At 44.9% G+C, this 24,499-nt stretch overlaps 1 protein-coding gene across 1 annotated transcript in view; it reads right to left on the bottom strand.

Moving 5' to 3' along the window:
• LOC138532698 (IgGFc-binding protein-like) overlaps window positions 1–24,499 on the bottom strand; it is a 201,212-nt gene that overhangs the window by 139,137 nt on the left and 37,576 nt on the right. Inside the window, exon 2 of the mRNA XM_069641090.1 lies at window positions 12,169–12,742. Within this exon, the coding sequence (XP_069497191.1) occupies window positions 12,169–12,742 (574 nt within the window). The remainder of the gene's footprint in view (window positions 1–12,168; window positions 12,743–24,499) is intronic.

The raw sequence follows: 24,499 nt of genomic DNA, 5'->3' as shown, positions 1-24,499 counted from the left end.
TTGACTTGTTATATTGATGTGAACGCCATGATGGAACACAACTTTAACCGGGTATGTGCATGCATTTACTTTACGATTTCACATTTGGGTGAATCATTGGGAATGGGTCATGGTGTTGTAAATATTATTGATTGATAACAAATAGTGTTGATAGCCCTGATGATGGACGGATGTCCGAAATGCATTGGCAATAATTTTGAAACACTGATTGGTTAGGAATAAATAAACAATTGAAATATTGGAAACATTATAACAGAAATGGTGGATTACTTAATGAAGAAATACAAATTACTAATGAGAATTAATTGAAACCCGTTGAGGGGAGTGAGAGTGAGCTCACCCAGGGTTGGAAGTAGTTCAGCCCTATTGTATGGATATATGCATTTGAGAAACACAAAGCCGGAGTACCTCTAGCAATAGGTGATGTGAAAAGTCTGCTAGTATCAGCAGTCGGGGATCAAGCTGACAGAGTATGGGTAAAGGCTGGCTTCCCGGGAGTAACGTTAGACTGCGATCGCCATGATGGTGCCTCTTTTAACACAGTACGGGCAAGGGTGTGGGATGCGTTAAGAGAGACATTCCCAGACACCCCAGATTTGCAGTCAGTGATGCAATGTACGATGAATGATGGGGAAGATGCTATGGATTACATTTTTCGGGTCCAGGAGATGTGGAGAGCGGAAACGGGCACGCCCTGGTATCAATCAACATCATTATTTTACTTTATAATAAAGAGAGGGCTCCCTAAAGAGGTACAAAAGGCACTTGACAAAATTGCAGGTATTGAAGCAAAAGGGTGGCCCGAAATACAGAGCATAATAGTTCACCACTGTAAACGAATAAAAGAGAGGGAAAAGGAGATAGCGCAAAAAGATTGGCAGACGAGGCAAAGTTAGTACAAACAAAACTGGTGAAGATTGCTGCAGCAGTAGCCGCGCTCCCACACAGCAGGGAGGGAGAAGAGGAGGAGGAGGGATGACAACAGAGGCAACAAGAACAGGGGTACCCAGAGCAAAGGCAAGCACATCACTACAGAACACAGAATCACCCACAAAACAACGATACTATGCACTACACCCCAGGGAACCCTTTCGCAACGAATGCCAATGGAGCACCAGCCACAGCACCCTATAGTGGTGTGTCAGTAGTTTCAGGAAGCGTCTTCAGCCAGGGGGGGACAACGAGACAACCAGCATAGGACAGCCCACAGAAAACACTTGTGTGTCCTGTTCTATCTACCACCTACGATGGATGCAGCGGAGGAACCATTGGTAGGGGCGCAGATAGGAGACAAGCAGTTCATATTCATGGTGGATTTGCAAGCCGAGAAATCATGTATCTGTGAGGGCCGGTTTCCATTATCTAACTGGAAGTTAGAGACGCAGGGGTTCTCTGGGGCTGTAATTGAAGTTCCTTACACAGAAGATTTGGATGTGACAGTGGGGGGTAAAACGGTAAAGACACCCTTACTGTATTATGAACAATCGCCAATAAACCTGCTCGGAAGGAACCTTCTTAGCAAGCTTAACATGACAATATCATTTACAGAAAGAGGGATAGTGTGCTCAACCCCAGGAATATGCCCATTACGCATAATGCTGGTGGTGCAGGCTCGGACAACGGCACCAGAAATACGTGACATGCCAGTGGACGAAAGAATGTTCATCGAAGGTTTAAAAACACTGGCCCAAGTAGTTCCCGAGCTAAAAAAGTTAGAGTGGAGAATACCCGCAGAATATATCTTCCGCCCAATAGTACGCCCAGACATAGCACCAGGGTCAGTGGTATCCTTAGACCTGCATGCTGTACAGGTATCAGCAAAAAGGATTGCAGTAATTGGGATGGACATAGACTGGTGTGAATGGCGCACTGTACTGTGCATCAATGCTGATATTGCCCTACGAGACTTATCTGATGAGGATCTCTTTTCTGATACGGAGAGTGATGGCTAGATAATAATGGAAATAGCAATGCCCTGTGAAATTTTGATTCAGACAAGACAAGTACCCGTCCAGTTGATGGCAGTGGTGGGAGCGCCACCGTCCTTTTTTGATGATGACATGCGACTGGTGCCAAACAATTTGTGGACAACAGGCCCCCATGATGTAGGTTTGTTGCATGGAGTGACACCAGTGGTAATAAAACTCAAACCAGGGGCAATTGTGCCCCGAGTGAAACAATAGCCATTGTCCCGCGAAGCTGAGGAAGGGACAAAAGAGACAATAAATTAATTGCTAGCACAGGGGATAATAGTGCCCTCAAACTCCCCATGTAACACCTGTATCTACCCGATCAAAAAAGCAAAGGGAGGGGCTTGGAGGATGATCCAAGATTTACGCCCCCTAAATGACGTCATACAAAAAGAATTCCCTTTGGTCCCGAACCCTGCATCCATACTGTGCAGCATCCCAAAAACGGCATCACATTTCACAGTGGTTGATTTGAAAAATGCACTCTTCTCCATCCCCTTGGCAGAAGAAAGCAGATACTTGACAGCATTCACATTAGGGGGGAAGAGATACGAGCATTGCAGGCTACCTCAGGGGTACTGTGAAAGTCCAAGCATATTCAACCGCATACTACACGAAGACCTGGGTAATTTATCAGTTGAAAGTACGATCATTCAGTACGTAGACGATTTGCTCGTCTGCGCACAGAGTGAAGAGACGTGCAGAAGAGACTCAGTAACACTCTTGACGCTGCTGGCGAATAAAGATTACAAGGTGGACAAGGGGAAGCTACAATACTGTCAGTCAGAAGTGCTGTACCTGGGACAGCTGATATCAAAAGACGGGAAAAGAATAATACCTGACAGAGTAGAAGCAATAAGGTTAGTGAGAGAACCAACCACAGTGAAGGAGATGCAGAAATTCTTAGGAATGTGTAAATATTGTAGAGCATGGATACTAGATTATGCAGCCTACACCAGGCCATCGCTGCAAGCACTCAAAGAGGCCCAGCAAGAGAACAGGAAACTAGAGTGGTCAAAGGAAAGGAGTGACTCGTTTGGGTCGCTAAAAGAGCTGATCTCGAGTACTCCAGTACTCGCCAATCCTGATTATGAGCGCGAATTTTACCTGTTCTCAAATTGTAAGGGAACTCTTATGACAGCTGTACTGACACAAAAGACTTCCCTAGGACACAAACCATTGGCTTACTATAGTGGCACATTAGATGCAGTGATGCAAGGCCACTTCGCGTGCGAGCAGTCTCTCGCCGCCGCCGCGCTCGCCATTGAGAAAAGTGCCACAATAGTAATGGGGTGCCCTGTCACGTTGTTTGTGGAACACTCATTATTTGCAATACTTGAAAGATCAAAAAGCACACTGACCACACAGCGAGCAACTGCCTATGAGATAATATTGTCCAGCGCCAATATTCACGTGGTAAGGTGCAGGACAGTAAACCCGGAAACATTCATCACAGAACCATGCACACTAGAGGACATGCAAGAACACAATTGTGCAACATTCACAGGAGAAACGGGGGAGGGCACGGTGGTGTGTGAAAATGCCCTGAGCGAGGTAGAGGTGTACTTTGTGGATGGGTCAGCGTCGATTGACATGGACACAGGAGAGAAACATGTGGGACTAGCAGTAGTGAGGCTAGAAGGTGAGTATGAAGTACTAGTACAGTATCGCCTTCCGTCCCATTTCTCAGCCCAAGCAGCAGAACTTTCGCCCTAATAGAATCATTACATGCAGCTAAAGGATGTGCAGTAACAATATATACAGATTCAGCCTACATGAAGACGACAGTACACGGAGGTCTAACCCGGTGGGGGCGGAGAGGGTTTCGAAGGGCAGATGGGACCCCAGTGCAACATGCTGAACTGCTGAAGGAATTGATTGAGGCCCTAAAAGATCCAACAGTGGTAGAAATAGTGAAGCGCCAAGCACATACGTCCAACACTGACGTTGTATCATTGGGGAACGCGGCAGCAAACGCTGCTGCCAAGGAAGCTTCGTATTTTGAAAGACATGGAACAGGCGAGTACCTATTGCAGCACAAGACGAACAAAGAACTCCCAAAAGGATACAATGCCATGCCCATATAACAAATACTAGAGCTGCAGGAAGGGGCCAGTTGTGATGAAAAGATGGTGTGGGAAAAAAGGGGGTGCAGCCAATCGGCAACAGACTTATTGTGGCACCAAAATAACTCAGGGAAAGTAGTAATGCCCATCAAACTGTTAGAGATAGCATTTCAGCAATTACACTTTCCAGCGCATAATACTAAACAACACATTGCAGCAGAGATACAGGAAGACTGGTTCGTGCCATGTCTCCAGGAACACATATCTAGATTGACAATGGAGTGCACAACGTGCCAAATATATAACTCTGGGATGACGCTACGGACACTCAGGGGGACAATTCCAAAACCAACAGGGCCCTTCAGAGAACTGCACATTGATTATGCAGACATGGGGAGAGGTGTAATGGGGCACGCTACATGATAATGGTTGTATGTCAATTTTCCAGGTGGGTGGAAGCGGGTCCATGTGCGCGACTTGATGCTAAGAGCGCTGCAAAGTTCCTAGTAAGGTAAGTGTTCCTGCGCTGGGGAATTTGCGATGTAATTCGCTCAGACAACGGCACTCATTTTGTGAACGAGCTCTTCAAAGAAGTGATCGCGTTATTGGGAATAAAGCATAAACTGTGCTTGATTTATCATCCTCAAAGTAACGGTGTTGTAACGCTCACCTGGCTCCCACGGAGGCGCTGACCTGGTCTGGATTGCTGTGACCTCTTCAAGCGTGATGCGCAGGATTCGAAACACCAACTGAACTGGACTGCCAAATCTGGCTTGTCTGGCCCGTAGAAAAATCTTTCTGTAGGTGGAGAAAGAGAACTGTCTGCAGAGTATTGTGATTGCTTCCCACCTCCCCTTTGCTCTTCTCTGACCACCTCTGAAATCCCCGATCAAGGCTCACCTTAATGTTTGAATGGATGAGCTCTCCATCCTGCTTCTGGTGCAGGGGCGCGTATTTGACCAGTTACTTCACTGGTTTCGGAAGGCGAAATGCCGTAAGTATGCAGTTTAAAAAGTTCCAGAGTAGAGTCTTCTCTTTGTTTGCTTTTCTTAACCTGCGATCTGTCCTTATTTTCAGGTGCAGAGTGGAAGTGATACTTCGAGGGATATTGACGGAGAAAAACTCAGGTGAGTTTGTGATAAAATGATCCCTTTAAATGTCTTTGAATCCCTCTAGTAATGTCTTTCTTTTTTCCCCTTAGGGACCGGGGTGCGGTACCAGGCCAAGAAGTGGCGCCGACCCGAAATGAGGAGTGGTTCTGTCAAATATGGCCAGGTAAGTCTTGTGACGGAAAATCAGGCTTTCCTCATTTGTTCCTCCTGCTCACCTTTTGTCTCTTCTTCTCCCCTGCAGGTGCAGAGATGTGGCGGAATGCCCAGAAGGTCGCGGTGGATAGTGAAGAGCCCACGAGACAGGTGAGTGATGCGTGGCGCTGCAACAAGTAGCGCGATGCTTTTAAAGAATGTCTATCTTCAGGATTGCTGGCGTGATGGTTCCGGACACAGGTAGGAAGTTAGATTAAGTTCTTGGTTTTCACCTTTTCTCTTCCCTTCCTTCCTTTCAGGTATCCCTAGACCGAGGCGGGCGTGGCTGGAGGCAAGATGCAGGAGCAGGCACGGTGAGCGTTCAGCTGCTAGATGCAGAGCAACGCGAAGCATGTGTGGCAGTCCGGGCGTGGTTTAAATAGCCTTGGAAGAAGTTCCGGGTAAGTATTCTTCCACGGTCCCCACCCAAGTAAAATAGTTCCTTTGATAAAATAGTCCCTCCTAAGCCTCATTTGGCTTGAGGCTTCATGCAGCATGGTCTGCGTCAGGTAAGTGCACCAAACACCCTCTTTTATGAGCCTGACGCCTATGGCGCCAGGACTGATGTCCAACATGAGCCTGCCGCCAAAGGCGCCAGGACAAAGTCCAAAGAGCCCCTATTAGGGGCCGCTGGGCTTTTACCCGAGGGCATGATGCCTGCTCCCGGGGGTGCTGGGCCTGTCCTGGTGCTCCGGGGTAGGCATCATGACAGGTGTTGTCGAAAAGATGAACGGTCTGTTAAAAGGGAGATTGTCTAAATTGTGTTTTTCGTTGAAGAAAAACTGGATCTACTGCTTACCCCATGCACTGTTTGAGCTGAGGAATCAGCCGAGCAAGGATCACCATCTGTCCCCGCACGAAATTGTGACAGGGAGACGGATGCACACAGCACATTCCCCACTACGCCAACACTCAGATGCACACAGAAGCGCCACCATATTGGGAGATGAATTCACAGAATACCTGAAGAAGCTAACTAGGGCAGCGCGTGCAATCTCAAGGCAGCTTTCACCACCATTCACAAGGGAAGAAGGGAACACAATGGTGTCCCTTGCGGAACCTGAAACACAGGTACAATTAATGCCAGGAGAGCTTTGTGCGCCAGTGGAATGCCCCATGGTTCCATGGGCCGTACGAAGTGGTATTTTGTACCCCTACAGCTGTAAAAGTAAAGGGGCTCAAATATTGGATACATTTGACAGATGTGCGAAAGGCATATAATAGTGTACAGGAAGAGGTGGATGGGGAGGCACAGACAACAGCAAACAAAAGTAATGAAAATGATGAGTGAACGTGAACAAATGAATAGAGGAGTGTAACTGAAACTGTTAACGAAAGAATTCTATTACAGGTTATTGATCGAGATAAATGGAAAACAAAAAAGTGTTTAAGTGAAAATAACGGTGTCAAAAATATATATTGTCTGCTCCCTTCTCTGTGCATTTCCCACCCCCCCTGCCCTCTCCCCACCACCCCACCCATCACCCTTTTATGACCTCCTGGTACATACAGTGCCAACAAAAATGTTTACATGCACGCACTTAATGCACTTTTATATCTCAAACAGCTACCATGGCAACAAACGGGCAGCCTGCAACGAATAGATTGGTTAGATATAGAGAAGTTTTAGCTGAAAGATGGAGATATTCGTATGAGTGTGGTTGTCTGTATGCATTACATTATTTTTTACAATACTGTTCGGCTTGGTTACTTATTGGTTTATAGCATTCATCTCTATCGAGATGAACGAGGGGGGAGGGAATAACGGGATTAATGTAACAAATCAAACCACAACTGTAAATACTAAAGAAGGTGATTTTTTGGTGTGGGACGGATCTAAACTTGTATGGGGATATTACACAACACCGCCCAATGTTGCTACCTCGCCAAATGAAAGACTGCAGGAAAAAATGCGAAACAGCACAACTTCCCCACCAAAAGCATCTAAATACAATGCCCACAGTTTAAATGATCGCAACCCTTCTGTTATATCATGGCTGTACAACACCCGCACCAGCGTGCCCACCCGCACAACAGAAAACACACTGCTTGATAGTATAAAGAAAGAGAATGAAGAGATGACAGTGAGATACAAAGCATTATACAACGAATGGGGAAAGGGGGGTGGAGGGGAGAAAGGGGGGCCTACACTGTTCCTCGCCCATGAAGCTGGGAGATATCTTAGAAATAATAGGAGGAAAAGGGAGGCGGGAAGGAGAAAATACGACAAGTAGTATGGGTTGGGACTCGACAAGATGGAAGACCCACGACACCCCCACCAGACAAATAAATGATATGCAGACATGAGTGCAACTGCTAAGCAAACAACAAATGAGAGTTGTTATGTCTGCTCCCTCATTCCCCATGCTTCAGGTACACCCAAAGTATTGCTGCCAAAAGAGTTGTCTATTGTGGATGCCCAATGTCTCCTTCATCTCACGTCGTGCAGAATTAAGAAAACCTTCCAGGCACACGAGGTAACTTTTAAAATGCTGCAGAATGAGAAGACCTGTTATCCGAAAGCGGAAGGAGTGATATGTTTGGAAGAACCATTCTTTATAATACAAGGGACATTATTTTCAGAAAATAAGTGGAAAAACGAAGAAATAATGTGCAAAGCTGAAGCGCTGCGAGGTGTGGCACCGGAGAAACTGCAGTGGATAGAGAAAACATGCACACCAGTATGGAAGGAGCACATCTCAAAATTGACTTGGGTGACGGCCATTGAAAAGCCCTTCCAGCTACAGAAAGAAATAAACTATGAACTGTGTTTCAAGGGAGACGGGAAAGCTATCATGGGGGTAAACAAAAATTGCAACAAGACCCTCACCATCCCGGATATGAGAAAAGGAACAGCGGCCCTCATGGACACTTATTGGGTATGTGGCAACCAGGCATACCTGCACCTCCCACAATCCTGGAGTGGCAGCTGCTCATTGGCCACCCTACATTCCGCACTAATGGTGATACCAGAAAGCCACATTGATGGGAGCAAGAAAATGCGGGAGACCCCTCAGCAGAATGAGGCCCAGCCAACTGAAGAATCACAAGTATATGTCCTGTCTTCCGGTAACAAGGGGAGATGCTGTCACGAAACAGACGATCATCGAACTACATATTAAAAGCATCATCAGAGCTACTGGCACAGATCCCGGACAGATATCGATTATTCAGCTCTGCAGAGACTTGCTTTGCCTCACTCATCCCTAGCATCCAGGCACGAGCAAATGCAAAATGGCTCCAAATTACACGCTGGGAGCTGATCCAGCTGGCGAATGACACTGAAGAAGGATTTAACGTAATAAAAGTGGAACTGCGAGCTCTGCGACTAATGCCCATGCAAAATAGGTATGTCTTGGACCTGTTCACAGCGATGGACGGAGGTGTTTGCCGAAAAATTGGAAGTGCTTGCTGCACTTTCGTACCTTCCGAAGACGCAGATAATGGTTCCTTATCCCACGTGATCGAAGCAGTACATAACCTAGGAGAAAGAATGAAAATGGAAGGTGGAGCAGAAGCAAGCAGATGGTTCGACAACATCTTCTCCTGGGTCCCATCATGCCTGGGAATGACTGTTAAATTTTTGATGCCGACAGTAGTGTTCCTCCTTTTTATTTTTTGTATGTGCCAGGTGGGCCTTCGATGTTGTGCAAACGCAGTACCAAACGGTGCAATGATGATGGTGACAATGGGCAACGCTCGCGGTACGATACAACATATGCAGGAAGTAGAGGTACAAACAGGAACAGAAAACACACCAAGATTCCAGATGGTGCCCAGGTACCACAGCGTAGATGTAGTAGACAGGCTGTGGCACACTACAATTAAAGAGCCCCGTGTACTTGAATGGTATGAGGAGGTGTGTGTGGATTTGGATGAGGATGAAGGTTGTATATATCTGACCTGCACCCCCGACGAGTATGCTAGAAGGGGAGAAAGCCTGCGTGGAGTGTGTAGGGCATGGATGCCCATAAAAGGCACCCCTGCATGGGATGAGGCTGTAGCTGAAGAAGAAGAACGCAAGAGAGTTACAGTATTTGTTACTTAAGTAACGAAAGGGGGGAAATGTATGGGAGGATTGGTCCAAGAGACCCCCCTCCCCTGCAGCCTTTCTCCCTTGTGAAGTCCATGGCTAGTCGGGGTTCCCCATGCCACCAGGGCCCAGGTGGCGGGTGGACCACTGGCTGAAGACATTGACCAAGCATGCTGTATTAAGCTAGGTCCTGGAAACCATTTTGTGAAATCAAAATGGCATGAGCCCTGTGCACCACAGCACGGCCGCCACCCTTGAAGAGTCTCACTTGTCCCTGCGGCCGCAGCTCCCTGGCAGATCCGCTGAGAGCCCATTCCCACGAACAGGCGGACATGAGCTAGCGCTAGATGCAAACACTGTAACATTCACCTTCCGCAGTGTATCACTGTTCTCAGTATGACCCGGCCAGCAGGGCTGGGGTGGAAAAGAACTGTAAAATGGTTCCCTGACAAAAGCAGAGCCCCCAAATACTAATGAGCAAACTACCTGTGATGAAACTCTTCTCTCCATGACCTTTTTGACTAAAACATGTAACCTCCATGAAGATGGCAGAATGTGTGTTTATATGGCATTCTGGTTGAAGTACCCACATCCCCGTAGCTATGCGCAAATGGTAAAAGTGTCCCGGGCTTTTCATGTTATATGTTTCGCCGAGAAGAATGCACCCCAAGGTCCCATGCCATAACTGAACTAATGGTGCTAGAATGCAAAGGAAGACAAATTCAACCCCATTGGGAGCTCATGCAAATGGTGCACGAAAATGCACAATATGTATGTCCAAGCTCACCATGTGTCACTGCCATCAGTCTCATTGGCTAGTTGTTCCTGCGTGCTCCACCAACCTTACTACTACCTCGCTTATCGCGCATGTATATAAATGTAACAAAATGTTGTGGTTGTTAAATACTTAACATATAGGTAACGCATTTGAAATGGCCATGTAAAAGGCACTAACAATGTAGAAAACATAAGCTTTGAAAAGACTCAATGAGTATTGTACATTATATGAATGTTTATGCCTCTTCCACTTAATCTGCAACGCACGAGGAAAATACCATTGTGGGCATATCCAAGGCCATTCCCCCTTCCTCCCCATTGAAGCCTGCCAGACGGAAAGCAGAGGCCTGTGCTGCTCTGCTTCACCTCCCCCAATTCGGCTGGAGCCGCTTCAAACATTCACGTTCCCCCGCAGCTCCCAGGGCCGCGGCCAGCCACCTGAATTATTTACAACCCAGCAGTAAACCCCGGCCATAAACGCAGGCCCGAAGGCACCCTTTCTTAGGCTCAACGACCCACCAGCTCACCCCAGGTTAATGGCCCCTGTAAAATTAGGACAACCAATATTATAGCAACACTGCAGGAACACATTCATAATGACTTCTAACGGGACATGATAACTTGGACAGCTCGCCCCTTGCCCTGAGACCCAACCTCGCGACCTATGATACCCGGTCAACAGGACGATGGTAACCATGTATTGATGTATCACCAAAAGACCCCACTCTAGGTGCATTCCTCCTGTGTTGCATTAACCTGTAGAATAACCTATTGGAAGATTTACCGGGGAAGATAATATTGCAATATTGAATGAATACAGTGTGCGTAGCCTTAGGGCAGAAAGCCAAGAAAGATGTTCATCACTGACACTGGTCACGGCTGGCACAACAACACCGCCCGGATGAGCCCAGCTGATCTGCCCGGCCCAGCCCACGTGGGTAACCAGTGACGTCCACCAACCATGGCAAACCACATCACAGCTGCACCTATAGTTAGTCGTCACCACCCAATCCCCACGAACTTGTGCCCCCTATAGTGTGTAGGTTCTTATGACGCGTTTTGTAAATATATACGCCTGTCTTTGCTATTGTCAGACAGAGCGCTCTTGGAGTTTGCAGAGTCCTTTGCATGCCCTATTCTGACTTATATAAACTCCCATTAAGCTCACCTTAACTTTGTCTTAGCCTTATTCCCATCTTGGGAGAGTCCATTATTGTCTCTCATTGTGGGGAGGATTGTGCTATCTGGGGACGCTCGCACAAGCCAGCAGCATTATGAAACATTAACATGCACATTTTGAGATAGTGTTCCCTAGCGCTTCGTCTCACTTTAATATGCATGTTTTCTGTGTTTCCCAGTTTGAATAGGTTCGGTCTCAGAATTTCTCTGCCCAATAATGATACGCAGTCCCCCCACCCCTTTCTCGAATTGTGTCTTTCTCCGCATTTGTAAGTTAACGTCTTTATGTGGCGCCCTGATGCCTGTGGGCTTTTGGCACCTTACAAATAAATAAATAAATAATTGTATAAGATCCCCATGTGAGAAAAAAAGAACGTACTCTCAGAGCAATGACCATCATGCCCATTAGTTGTCGTAGCCCTATGTTCCTAGATGCTCTATGCTATGTAACCTTGTAGAAGAGACTGTACTGAGGTTAGGACAGGACCTGCCACATAGCATTTGGGATCATGATGGATGGCCAGGAGCAAGCATGGTACTGCCCGTCTCTATCTTAAGAAATGCCACTCCTGTAGAGCGTTATGGATTCATATGTAGAACAAATGATAGGAAAAATACATTTCATTGGACAAATAAATAGTACCTATTGGGAAACTCAATGTTGCAGTTTCACCCCGAGATGGCATTCAAACAAATAGAGCTGTTTTCATCTCTCTGTTTCCCATTGTTCTACAACAATGACTGCAATAGATTTTACCAGGTGAAATGTTGGCGATTTGTTTACACAATACATTTTTCGCAAAGACAGATTTTCATTCAATAGACCAAAGTACACTTACGACAATTGGCCTCTTTCCTCCAATCACCAATCACAACTCCTTCTCGTTGGCAGGCAATAGCATATACCTTCAGACTCTGGCAGGCGGTCTGCTTGTCCCCACCATTCAGGCAAACGTCGTACACACAGCTGTCCAAGTAGCTCTTCGGGGGAATCTTTTCATGGCATTGACTGAAGGCAGCGTGTATGGCTTTGGCTATCAAACCACAAAAGTCCTGCGAATTGTATCTCTTGATATAGTGTGGCGGGCAGATCTCACATAAGCCATTACAGTCATGCCAGCAGTAGTGGTCACCATCCTCCACCTTCCAACTTTCTGCCAACTTTATGGAATTAGGCGCTTGTGTACCAGCTGGCGTGGCAAAGTCATCACTGGAGTTTTTGTTGTTGTTCCCGCACAAGCCACAAACACTTTCAGTGTACCTTCCCATGAGCTCTATTCGAAGGTAATGGAGAAAATCGAAAAGGACATTCATGCCAAAGCCGAATTTTATCACCCCCATTTCCCCAGAAGTGGAGATCAGGATATTTCCGTTGTCTAGGCTTATTGGAAGGCCCGATAGTTTTCCATTGACCTGCCAGAGGGGACAAAGAAGTGACATTACGGCTAAGCAATATTCCTAAAAATGTGAAATCAAATTTTGTACTGCTCTGAAAATACAGTTCTCTATCTTATTTTTCTTTATTCTAGTGTTCTTTCCTCCACACAACTCAACACTCCACACTCCACACTCCACACTCCACACTCAACACTCAACACTCCACACCCCACACTGGAGCGCCTCCCAACCCATATTTCAAGTAGAGAGTCTTTAATGCCTAGAGGAGAGTCAGTCTTGACCTCGTGGATCTCCAATAGAGTGAAGTAAGATGTTATAGGAGGGTGATTTCATTAAAGTGAAAGAAGAGGAAGATTTTTGTTGGGATGGTGATGAATGTTTGCTAAATGGTGAGCCCAATGAAGTATGTGTCAGCTATTTTGTTTGCGGGAGGGATGTAGGGGATGCCAGGAATCTGACCCCCTCTAGGTGAGATTCTTTAACTGATATGGTAACTATTCCTTACATTTTTTTAGGATGGGGCTTCTCACTTTTCCAGTGCATAAATGGTGCACATGCACCAATAACGGTACAACGTTCTTTCGTCACGGGACGTTTTTTGCAGGGTTTTTTTACCAAATTTTTTTTCACGAAAATAGCCATCAATTTTTTTGGGGGGGGGGTTAGAAAATTATATAAATGGGATGTGGGTGTTTGGGAATGGATAAAAACTGAAAGGGAATGGGGGTTGTGGGGTCCCTCCCAAATATCAATTTTACAAAAATTCAATGGGTTTTTGTTGTTAAAAAATTTGCGGTAAAAAAACTCATGAAAAAACATCCCGCGATGAAATGACATGGAAGCCCGATAACGTACCCTGAATGTGCTAGTGCACCCAACACATAAACTTCAAGTGGTGATATTTTGTTAAAAGTCAGTGTTTCAATAGCATGGTTTATATGAATAATCGAAATTACAGCAAGATGCATAAAGAGTTCGGGATTTCAAATGAAAATTACATTATTAAATCCTTTCTGTGTGTAAAGTCTGGGTGCCATCGGCTTGTGAGATAAGTTCTTCAAGACTTCTCATTATGTGCTGTCCACTGTGCATTGACGAGTATGTATGTAAGTAAAGAAAAAACCCTGTTGCGAAAGAGTCAACCCTTCTTCAGACTGCACACTCAACTCCCAATTCCATGCACCCATGACCACAGCCCCATAACATGAGAAACCTATCCCACCAGCACAAGGAAAGATAATATTTTTCATCCATCCACTGGGATTTCTTATTAAAACGAGGGACACCCTCCAGAGCCAATTGAGCAAAAGCAATTTTGCAAACATCTGTACCCAGAAACTCAAAGGCAGCTAAGGAGGCTCCTGATGTTTCGATGCGGTCAAACAGGCTTGACTCACAGCTTGCAGCGGTTTGACGGAGTGAAATGCATGAATCCTGTCTGGTTGGCTCTCAGGTGCTGGGGCCTCTTCTGAGGGGGCTGAGGGCCTAGTGAAATCCTTGCTCTCGGGCTGCCAACCCAAGGGAGGCTGGTGCACACTGCCAGGGTTCTTTCACCAGGATGAGGTCCTTGGCAGCAGTGTGACTGGCAGAGATGCAGGACTTGTTGTGGAAACAGGTTACCCGCAATAAGCCCTGGGGATGGGTTAGGAACATAGCTTGCCTCTGACGTGGACACTCAGTCTTCACCTCACTGATGGAGGGCTTTGGAAAGTCAACTCTCCCAACATAGGTACAACAAATTCTTCCTTAGGTGTTTGTTGCAAAGTAAATCAGTGGAGGAGTGGGAGACCACTTCTTTTAAAGGAAAATGTCTACAGGTGATTGGAGTTGGAAAATCTGCTTTAGGGGTTCAATCCCTGTCCTTGGAACTGGAGGACCTTGCCTTCTGATGTCATAACCAAAGTGTTTTGTGTTAAAAGAAGTGGAGGGGACAGGAAGGTAGATAAATAGAGAAAACAGATGGTGGAATCTTCCTCCAGCTGGTCTAAATACCCTATGTCCACACAAACTCCGCCCTCTTACCTTGTCAATAGCATCAAAGGATCTTGGTATGCAGTGCCCTGGTGTCAGGCTAGTCCTTTTGGAATGGGTGTGCCCTTTTATTCCTGTTGCCCAGGCCAGTTCCTGTCGGAATGCTTGCTCACTGGACAGAGGTTTTACAGAACCTCACAAAGGATCCAAAGAAGAGTCATAGCCATCCACTCTCCTGCCCTGTCACTTGGCAGGGATAGGCTTCTGACCAGAAAACACATAACCCTTCCATAGCTGAACTGGGCTCACAGTGATGACAGATAGGGGTGTACTGCATAGTAGATTTAAATATGTGTCTGAATACCGGATAGTTAGACAAGTATTCGGCCTGAGACAAATACAGAGCTGAAAATTGCCTTTTTAAATATTAAAGTTATGTAGAAAAGAAAAACACACTTTAAAATATGTAAATAAACAATCAGAAAATAAACTGTTCAATAACTTCACAGTTTGCATGTTTGTGCATTCATAGGTGTCTCTTGTTGTGCAGGGGCCAAGTAACTAAGACTAGCCCAAGAGTATAGTATGCAAGTATGCACTGGCATAGCAAGGGCCCCTGAAGCCCCCGCAGTGTGGGATGCCCTGCTGCCACATGTCCTGGGCAGGAAGCTCCCTTGGACTTCAAAAAGAAATATGTTTCTTTTTTAAGTCAATCAGCCTTCATAAAGAAATGATTTCCACTACTGCCGGTTGCCTCCATGTCATGGTATGGGGGTAGCCCGCGGATTGGGGTGGCGGAGCCCTCATATTTAAAAAAGAAATAGTTTGTGTTTGAAGTCACTCTGCCTTCATAAAGACATTATTTCTGTTATGGTTCCGTCTTGTAATGGAAATAATTTGTTTATGAAGGCAGAGTGACTTCAAAAAGAAACTATTTATTTTTGAAGTCATTGGGCTCCCCCCACCGCATGAAATGCAGACCTTCAGCTCCTCTACAGGAACAAGCATTCCTGCTGCTGGTAGCTGGAGGCCTTAGACCATTGTCCAAGGATTCAAAAGGTAAGAAAATGTATTTTGTGTAAATGTGTGCGCATGCATGTAAGTGTGTGTTTGTGTATGTAATGTGTGTGAATGAGTGAGTGCATGATGGTGGCTACCTGGTTCTGGTGTATGAGTGTATGATGGAAGCGTGCACATGTAAATGTATGGGTGGCTTGGTGGCATGTGTGAGAGTGTATGGTGAATGGTGTGTGAATGTGTGTGTGTTTGTGTTTAATGTCCACATTACTTATTGGTAATATTCATTACTCCTAGCCCTACTCTTCCTCGTCCCAGTACTTGAGTATGAGGCACGTTGCCTCATGCACAAGTACTGGGATGAGGTAGAGGCATGTGGAGGTAATGTCTGGCTTTGTTACCTGTAATCTTAATTACTCCTAGTTCCACTCTTCCTCATCCCCTTACTTGTGTATAAGGCAATGTGCCTCATATGTAAGTACTGGGAAGAGGAAGAGGGATGTGGAGGTATTTTTGGCCCAAGGAGCTGATTTTGATGGTTGAGGTAGGAGGTGGGAGGGAGAGAGACATGTGGGAGGGTGGGGTTGTGTGGGGCTGGGTTGTGCTAAATCGTAATGGTCATCCATGTCTGAGTTAAGCAGGCATGATATGTGTTGATATGTGTTGTTAGTAGCTAGAGTGGCATTTTAGTGCACCCAGTGAGGTTATTTCTTACTGTGGCTTGACTTATTTATATTGGGCATCTCTCATAAATCAGTTCTTAGTGTAATTACCTAGCTAGACTAGCATTTGCAACCAGTCTAGCTGTTTCTTACTGTGGCATTGTATATTTTTCTGGGCATCTGTGATAAAATAACCATGATAATTGTTATTGCTTCAAGTTGCATTTTGGTGCAACCAGTCTAAGTATGTCTTAATGTGGTATGGCATGTTTTACTGTAATATGTTTATTATGTGTCTAGTCTGGTCTAGATTGTACAGCCAGTTGGACATGTTTTCATTATGGCATGACATTTTTAATAGCAAAGCATTCAATTAATGAAAGCATTCATGTTCCTGTGCACTGTTGGTGAATTGGATTTTTGGACTTGTGTTACCCTACAAAACAATTGCAAATGCTCTAGCTTTTTAGCCAATTTTTCTCAGAAAGTGAGCTGTATAATGCAATAAAACACATATTTATATCTTTCTCCTAGTGCAGTGCGCAGCATGCCCCTGCAGCAGCATGATCATCGTATGTATTGCCCAAGCGTGGCATTTTTGGCTGGCCCAGAGTGTATCGCAACCTGTGATTTGTTGGCAAGTTTGGAGGGGGACCCACCAGCATGGCTCGTAGGGGGGCCACCAAGTTATGTGCTACGCCACTTCATGTATTCAATCACTGTGAGGGTAGACTGGGATGTGTCTACCTGTACTGTGAATGTTCATTTGGGCCTGCCTATCTTTAGCCATCTGGCCCCAGCAAGTCACTGAAACACAAAAGGGGTGATTACATCAGTTAGCACCTTGCCGATTGCTGAAGTGCTACTGATTTATTGGTGGATTGGGAACCAAAAGAGGCCCTGCAAATCATTTTCAAAGTGGCTCCATATTACACATTTTCAGCAAGCCCTACCCTTTTCCTATGAGAACCTGTAGAAACACTACACAAAAAAGGCCCAGTGTGCAGATGCCTATTGGCAAATTTCCACAGTGCCCTTTAGGCCTGTCTACCCCTGTACTGAATACATACCTTTGGGATGTCAAAGCCATGCTTTCTACCTGTGGTGGGGACTAGGGACTTGAAAAATGCCTTTTCATTAGTAGATAGTGTTTTTCTTTCTTTTTGGGTGTGGTATGTTTGTTTTGTTTTGAAGCATGGCAAAAGAAACCAAAAATATATAATATATATTTATATGATGTCATCCCTGAATCTATTCCCTCTGCTGCTCCTTCCACCCTCCATCCCCCTAACCTTATGATCTCCTGTACAAAAGCTGTGATACCCTTGGGTTTGGGCGTTACACAAATGTAATAAATAAATATAAGAAAAGCTAAATCCTCCATGGTTCTCGGCTGACTCTGTAGAGAAGGCACAGTGCTGATTTTAAGATCTTTACTTGGCATGTGAATGTTTATTTTACTTATTTGTTTCGCTTCTACATCCATTTGGTCCAATGTTTCTAAGTTGTAAACTTGTATCACCTTGTCTTTATTACACAGTATTTATTTATTTATTCATAAGGCGCGGGAGCCTGCAGGCATCAGGGTGCACCAAAACAAACACAAAACAACGAGCAGAGAAGACAGGACAAGAAGGCACCTAACAGAGGAAAAAGGGATTATTCGAACAGAACAGTTTTTAGCTTGCGGCAGAATCTGCAGATATTGTTTTCAAGCCTTAGGTCGAGGGGAAGTTAGTTCCAGATTTGAGCCGATATGGCTAGGAAAGATTTTCCTAGGCCATTAGACCATTTAAAGCACAGGGATTTGACCTGGTCTTTGTCGGAAGAGCGAAGTAACCTGGTCGGAACATAGGGAGAGATCATAGCTTTCAAATAAGCAGATGAAGAACCGTAAAGACCAGCACTGTTGCTTTGAAAGAGATACGAGAGGCGACCAGGAGCCAATGAAGGTCTTGTCTACACACAGAGCTATGTTTTCACCTTGACTTGCTCTTCACTATATGAACTGTGTCATTCTAAATAGTTTGTTCAAGGAGTTCTTAGTGGCTCCAAACAGGAATGAGTTACAGTAATCAAGTCTTGACAATAATATAGCCTGGGCGATGGAGGAACAGTTTTTTTCAGATAGAAATGGACAGATTTTCCTCAGCAAGCAGAGATAGAAAGAACAATTTTTGGCTACCTGGTTAGCATGAACATCAGTGGAGAGAGTAGAATCAAGATAAGTGCCAAGCGTTTTGACTTTTTTCAGCAACTGGGATGTTACAGTCGTCCAGTATATAGAATTAATATTTAGGATCTAATTTTGTTTTGTTTGAGGAAGACCGAATATCAACAGCTCGGTTTTGTTGCCACTAAGGCGCATTCAGTTGATGTTCATCCAAGACTCAATGGACGAATAGATATGCTCTATTTGGTTAGAGTCAAGGTTATAGTTGCCAGATAGTTCCAGCACCAGTTGGGTGTCTTCGGCATAGTTTGCAAAGAAAACCCCATATCTTCCAAGATGCCACACAGGGGCCTTGTGTTAAATAATAAGAGAGACATACAGGCTCCCCGTGAGACACCACAGGTGATGGGAGCTTGGGAAGAGGAGGAGCAAATTCTGGATGAGACAGAAAGGATTGTACCCAATCAATTGAATTCTGATTACATAACCGCACATCATTGAGGCGTTCAAGATCCAACAAGTCAAAGAACGCTGATAGGTTTAAAAGAATCAGGATACCAGTATGACCCCTACCAATAATACCTAACATGTGGGTTTGAATATCTAATAGGGCTGTTTCGGTACTATGTAGGGGTCTTGAGCCTCACTGTCTAGATTTGTCCACATTTGCTGAAATAAAATATTGTATATTTGTTTTTGCCACACAGTATCAGTACCGAGAGTTGATTCTTTCCTATATCAAATAAAAATTAGGATAAATTGTTTTTAACTAATACCTGCTGGGAACTCCCTTTAGTGTTATGTACCTTCTCCAGTTCCCACCAGTGATGGAGAATTTCCCTAGTGCTCCTGTGCCACAGGAGAGCAGGCGCTGCAGATCGGGTTACTGATTCAGCAGAGCATGAATATACACTCCGCTTTTGGCATAGAGTTTGTGTAGAGGGGTGTCTGGTTATCAGACAACTCTCTCTCAAAGAGAATTATGGGCACCATTTAATATTTAATAAAAAAATAAAAAGGCAAAGACTTCTACACCTTTGCCAGATGGCAATCCTTCACATTATGAGCTATACTGATTCAATTTCCGGAACAAATTATTCGTCGGAATCCCAAATCATCAAAATGTTCACTATATTCTGGATCTGCGTAACTTCCAGAAATTGTGAGAAATGTAGTTTACTGGGTTTAGGCAGGCAGATCCGGCTGGTTATATATAGTAGAACATGGAGCAACTCCTCAGCAGACACTGGACATTTTTCACAGTGGGTGGAGGATGTTGGTGGCTCATGCATGTTGCTAATTGAGGGATGAAGTATTTTACTTTTTTTTCCAGTGAGGGCTTACTGGGCTTTTCAACAAGTCATCTTCTGCTGTTTGAGATCAAGGGCATTTTACTTTCATTTTTAGGTAGGGCTTTTTGACTCTGAAACGAAACATCATTGCATGCAGTGCTTTTGATATTAAAGAAGAGAACTTGAGTAGGGTTATTTTAGGTAGTGCTCGACATGTTATATATTTTTTTGTAAACATAATTTTGTGAGATTCCTGCCAGGCACCCACCTTTAAGGCTGTTTGACTGAACACAAGCAGTTGAATTGGATTTATTTGCCACAATGTTGGGGCAACACAAACACATTTGGTGGAGCTTTAAAACTGTTGTAGTTTGTGATAGGTGGTGGGCATTAGAGGCAGGTTGATTGGTTGTGTGATGCCACACCCCATTTTCTTGAGTATAGTGAGCGAGCAGTGGGATGCAGAAGGAATTTGCACTGGGCCAGCTTGTTTGAAAAGGCACACTCACAAACAAACCCAGCTGTTGACTTGTTTTGGGAGCAAAGAATAAAAATGTGTGGGTGCTGGTAGAAATTGAGGTGGTGATGATCACAGGCAGTGGGCATTAGTGGCAGGTTAGTTGGCTGTGTGACGCAACACACTAACTGTTTCAGCACACTGAGTAAGCAATAGGACAGAGGAGGAACTTGTTCTGAGCCACCTAGTAATCACAAGCCCACTTACCCACAAAACTAGCAGTGGAATTGTTTCGGGAAAACAGAAAACAATGGGGTTGTTGTGAACATTGTTTGATATGGTGGTGATAACAGATGGAAGTCACTGGTAGCAGGTTAATTGGCTGTGTGATATAACATGCAAACTGTTTCACTGGAGTAGGATTCAAGAGGAACTTGACTGAACACAGCTGAACACTTCAAGTATTTCCAGCGGGCTAACTGAGGTAAGGAACAAGATCATACAGCACCACCTCATTTTGTGGCTGCCTGTATGTGTAGTGTTTGATGCAAAAAGCAGACAATTAAGATGTTCACAGAGCAAAAAAACAAATGTGGGAGGGGAAAGGGAAATCACTGTGGAAATGTTCATGGTTCACTGCAGAAACAGTAGCTGCTGCTATTGCTAGGGATGCGGTAGTATAAATAGTACAACACCAGCCAATAACCAGAAGTTGCACATCCATCACTGCTACAGCCTGTTCGGCAAGGATTGACACTCCGGTTATGAGGATGGATACTAATCCTTCCAAAGCCATTTCTGGCTTGGCTCTTTCTGCCAGTTCAGTGCCTGCAGCCCAAACACCACCATCCCAGAGATCAGACAGTGGCACAATTGGGGTGCGCCCTTGTTGAAAAGATCACCTTACATGTCCAAATCCTGCAGGGGTTTGTTGAAGTGCCAGCTAAATTGAACATCACTGAAAATGTGGCAGAAGGTGGCAATGATTTTGAGGAGGGGTTTGTTTTTGCAGCTCTCAACAGTAGGTCAAGGGCGGAAGAGCCATGCCAAATTGCTCATGTTAGAGGAACACAATGTTTCTCAACCTAGCACACCCATTTCTTTCCCACCACTTCCACTCCTTTGACTTCTGATTTAATTATGGAAATGGTGGTAATTATGACAAGGGTGACAATGATCATTAGGACAGTGACTGCAGACACTCCTCTTGCAAGGGAAGACTGGGAGAGGTTTTTATGGCTACGAGTACTGATACGGAGTCCAGTCACAGCAGTGGCCCCAAGGCAGGGTTGGAGGAAGAAACAGATGGAAAGTGCACCTACTACAACTAACCCCCTGCACCCTATATGGGTACAAAGTGTAGAATTAACACATCAAATCACTTGTTCTGTTTGAACTCTCTTTGCAACACCTTAGAGATCCTAAATTTGGCAGTAGTGTATGTCAATCAACAATAGCACCTACCACTCCATCCCAGCAACCACTACCACCCTGTGCACCATGTGGAGCCGTATATTCCCTCAAAGTCTGCTCGGCTACCAATAACCCCTAGTGAGAGTGCATATCACAGTAAGGAATTTCTCTGTCAAGAAAGTTTCTTGACACCTACACTCTGTGCAGAAAGGTTGTGCCTCCTGAGAAGGCTAATCTGGGCACATCATCATTGCTGGGCAATATGGAGCAACATCTTCCACATAAAACAGACCGAGATATGGCAGTCCCACAGGAAAGTTGTGTGTCTGCCATCAGCAGCACCCAAACATAAGTAACAGTAGGGGAACAGTGTCTATGCACTAGCCCAGAACTCAGTGAGCCAGTTGACTGCAGCTAGAACTGTCATTTTAACCATCCACAAGTACAGCTGCTGAATGCTAAATTGGTGATAATGTGGGCAGTAGACCTTTTGCCATATGAATTTGTAAAAAAAAAAAAAAAAAAAAATAGTTTCCAAGAGCTGATGGCTAGTACTGATTTCCACTGGCAGGGTATTGCGTCCTTTTGCCGACACCTGTTTTTCCGACGGGTGTTTTGCCGAAAATTCCCATTGAAATGTTTTTGGGGTGGTGGGAAAGGGTAAATAAAAGGTTGGGGGAAGGTAAATTAAAAACATATTAAATTAAGAGGGGCTTTGGCAGAAACCCTTCAAAAGAAATTTTAAAAAAATGTCGATGTTTTTCGGCAAAACTCCTACAGCAAAACACCCGTAGAAAAAAAGGGGGTTGGCAAATTGACATGGAACCCACTGGCAGATGCCCAGCCGGACTTACTTTTAAGGCAAGGCTGTACCTGTTTTGTATAATGCGGTAAATCTTGTGCTGAAAAAGGCCTTTGACATGTCAGAGGCTGGGAAAGTCCACGTCAATATAGATATAGGGACAAGGAGGCAAAGCACTTATTACATAGCTCTAACAGTGCATTGATTCACCATCCCCTCTAATGGTGAGCAAGAGAAGTCATCAGAGCATGTACATACTATCCCTATGTCCACCAAGAAGCCATTCTCTGTATGCAAAGTTGTGATGGTATGAGCCAAACAGGAGAAACATCAGGGAAAAAGTGGAGCAGGCAGTGGCAGAGTGGCTGACTCCTGGAAACCAGTATTGTGCTTTGTGGCAGTAGTGAATGGCTCCAATGTCGTTGCTGCAATAATAAGGGGGAACACAATGCATATACCATGCATGCTTTGCACATGTTCTCAACCTTGTGGTGATGCTGTTTGTCTGTGATTACTCCCCTGATATGCTTGTAGTGGAACACAAGATCTGCTCTCCTTTCAGCCAATCATACAGTGCCGGAAATGATTGGAGTGTGTGCAGGTGCAGCACAAACTCCCACACCACAAGCTAAACATGTCTACCCCAACCAACTGAAGTTAAACATTGAATATGCTTGACCGGCTGTGTGAGAAAATCGGTGCTGTAAGTGACTAAAGCATAGTCACAGTCGGGCACTGGATAGGGTTCTCCTCAACCTGACCCAGTGTCAGCTCACGTGCAATCGCTTCTGTTTGGGTGCAAGGTTCATTCATCGCCCGACTTTTTGCTGAAATTTTTTTGCCAAAAAAGAGCATCAAAAAAAAGGGGGCTGGGTGGCTGGGTATATAAGTTGTAGGGTGGGGTGGAGTAAAGGGAATAAATAATGGAGAGGGGGGTTTGGGTGGACCACCCACCTCCCCTCCCCTAAATAAAAAATAAAAAATCGATTAACTTCTTGGACAAAAACATTTCAGCAAAAAGTGCAGTGAAAAGAAAACTGCAGATGAATAAACATAGAAGCAAATGTTTTCTATGACATTTTGAGGAAGCCAAACAGCATCAAAGTCAATGCTCTGTGTCACTACGTGAGGTACTTCCATTGATCTGCTTGCTTGAAATGAACTGGTCCAAAAGAGAAACAGAAAATGATTATATGGACTGGCCAAACATTGTGCAGCTGGTGAGAAAACTACAATATTTCAAAATGACCCAAATATAAAAAAACAGAAAACAAAACATTGAGTATCTTTTGGCTGACCCCACTTTAAGGTTAAGGTGGCTGCATTCCAGACTTTGGACAATAGCATGACACATACAGGAGATATAGTTGGGATGGGCAAGTCTGCACTCAGGAAGCATTTCTGAGGCCACTTGCTTACCGAAAAAGACTTGAAGGACAGGCAACAACAACAGAGCATCCCACAGGTAGGAAGAAGTTTGCCTTCACCTGGTAGAGCCATCCCCCCTCACCCATCTAGGATGTGCAAATCACACACATGCAATCCTGTTAGACTCACTTTGAGATTCTGCATTGTTTAATGTGTCTGGGCCTTGGTGACAGGTAGCTGTAGTGGACCTAGAGCTGAACAGATGGTGGATTCGTATTTGAGTGACACATGCCAGCTTGGCACGGCTGATGAGCCACTAGAGTACTGGTTCTTCAAGCAGTCTTTATGGGCAGCAACACATGCTGCTGTAGCTATTGAAATCCTAAACTGCCCAAATCTAGTGTACAGTCAGAGCGATCCCAATCTTTTACCAGTACAGTGAAATTATCCTCAAAGTCAGCAGCAGATCATAGCTCAGTCAGAGGACGTATGAACAGTGCCCAATGAATGGGGTACCATGCGCAGTGTAGAGAGGGTAGCGGCTACTATGGTTTCCATTGATACTACTAGCTCTGCCTCTGGAGATTAAATTGTATTGTGGTAGTGATAGATGGTGG

The sequence above is a fragment of the Ambystoma mexicanum genome, chromosome 1p (genome assembly GCF_040938575.1).
Source record: "Ambystoma mexicanum isolate Mex_15411 chromosome 1p, UKY_AmexF1_1, whole genome shotgun sequence".
Classification (NCBI taxonomy): Eukaryota; Metazoa; Chordata; class Amphibia; order Caudata; family Ambystomatidae; genus Ambystoma; species Ambystoma mexicanum.
The sequence above is the reverse complement of the archived record's forward strand: the minus strand, read 5'-3'. Positions and strand labels throughout refer to the sequence as shown.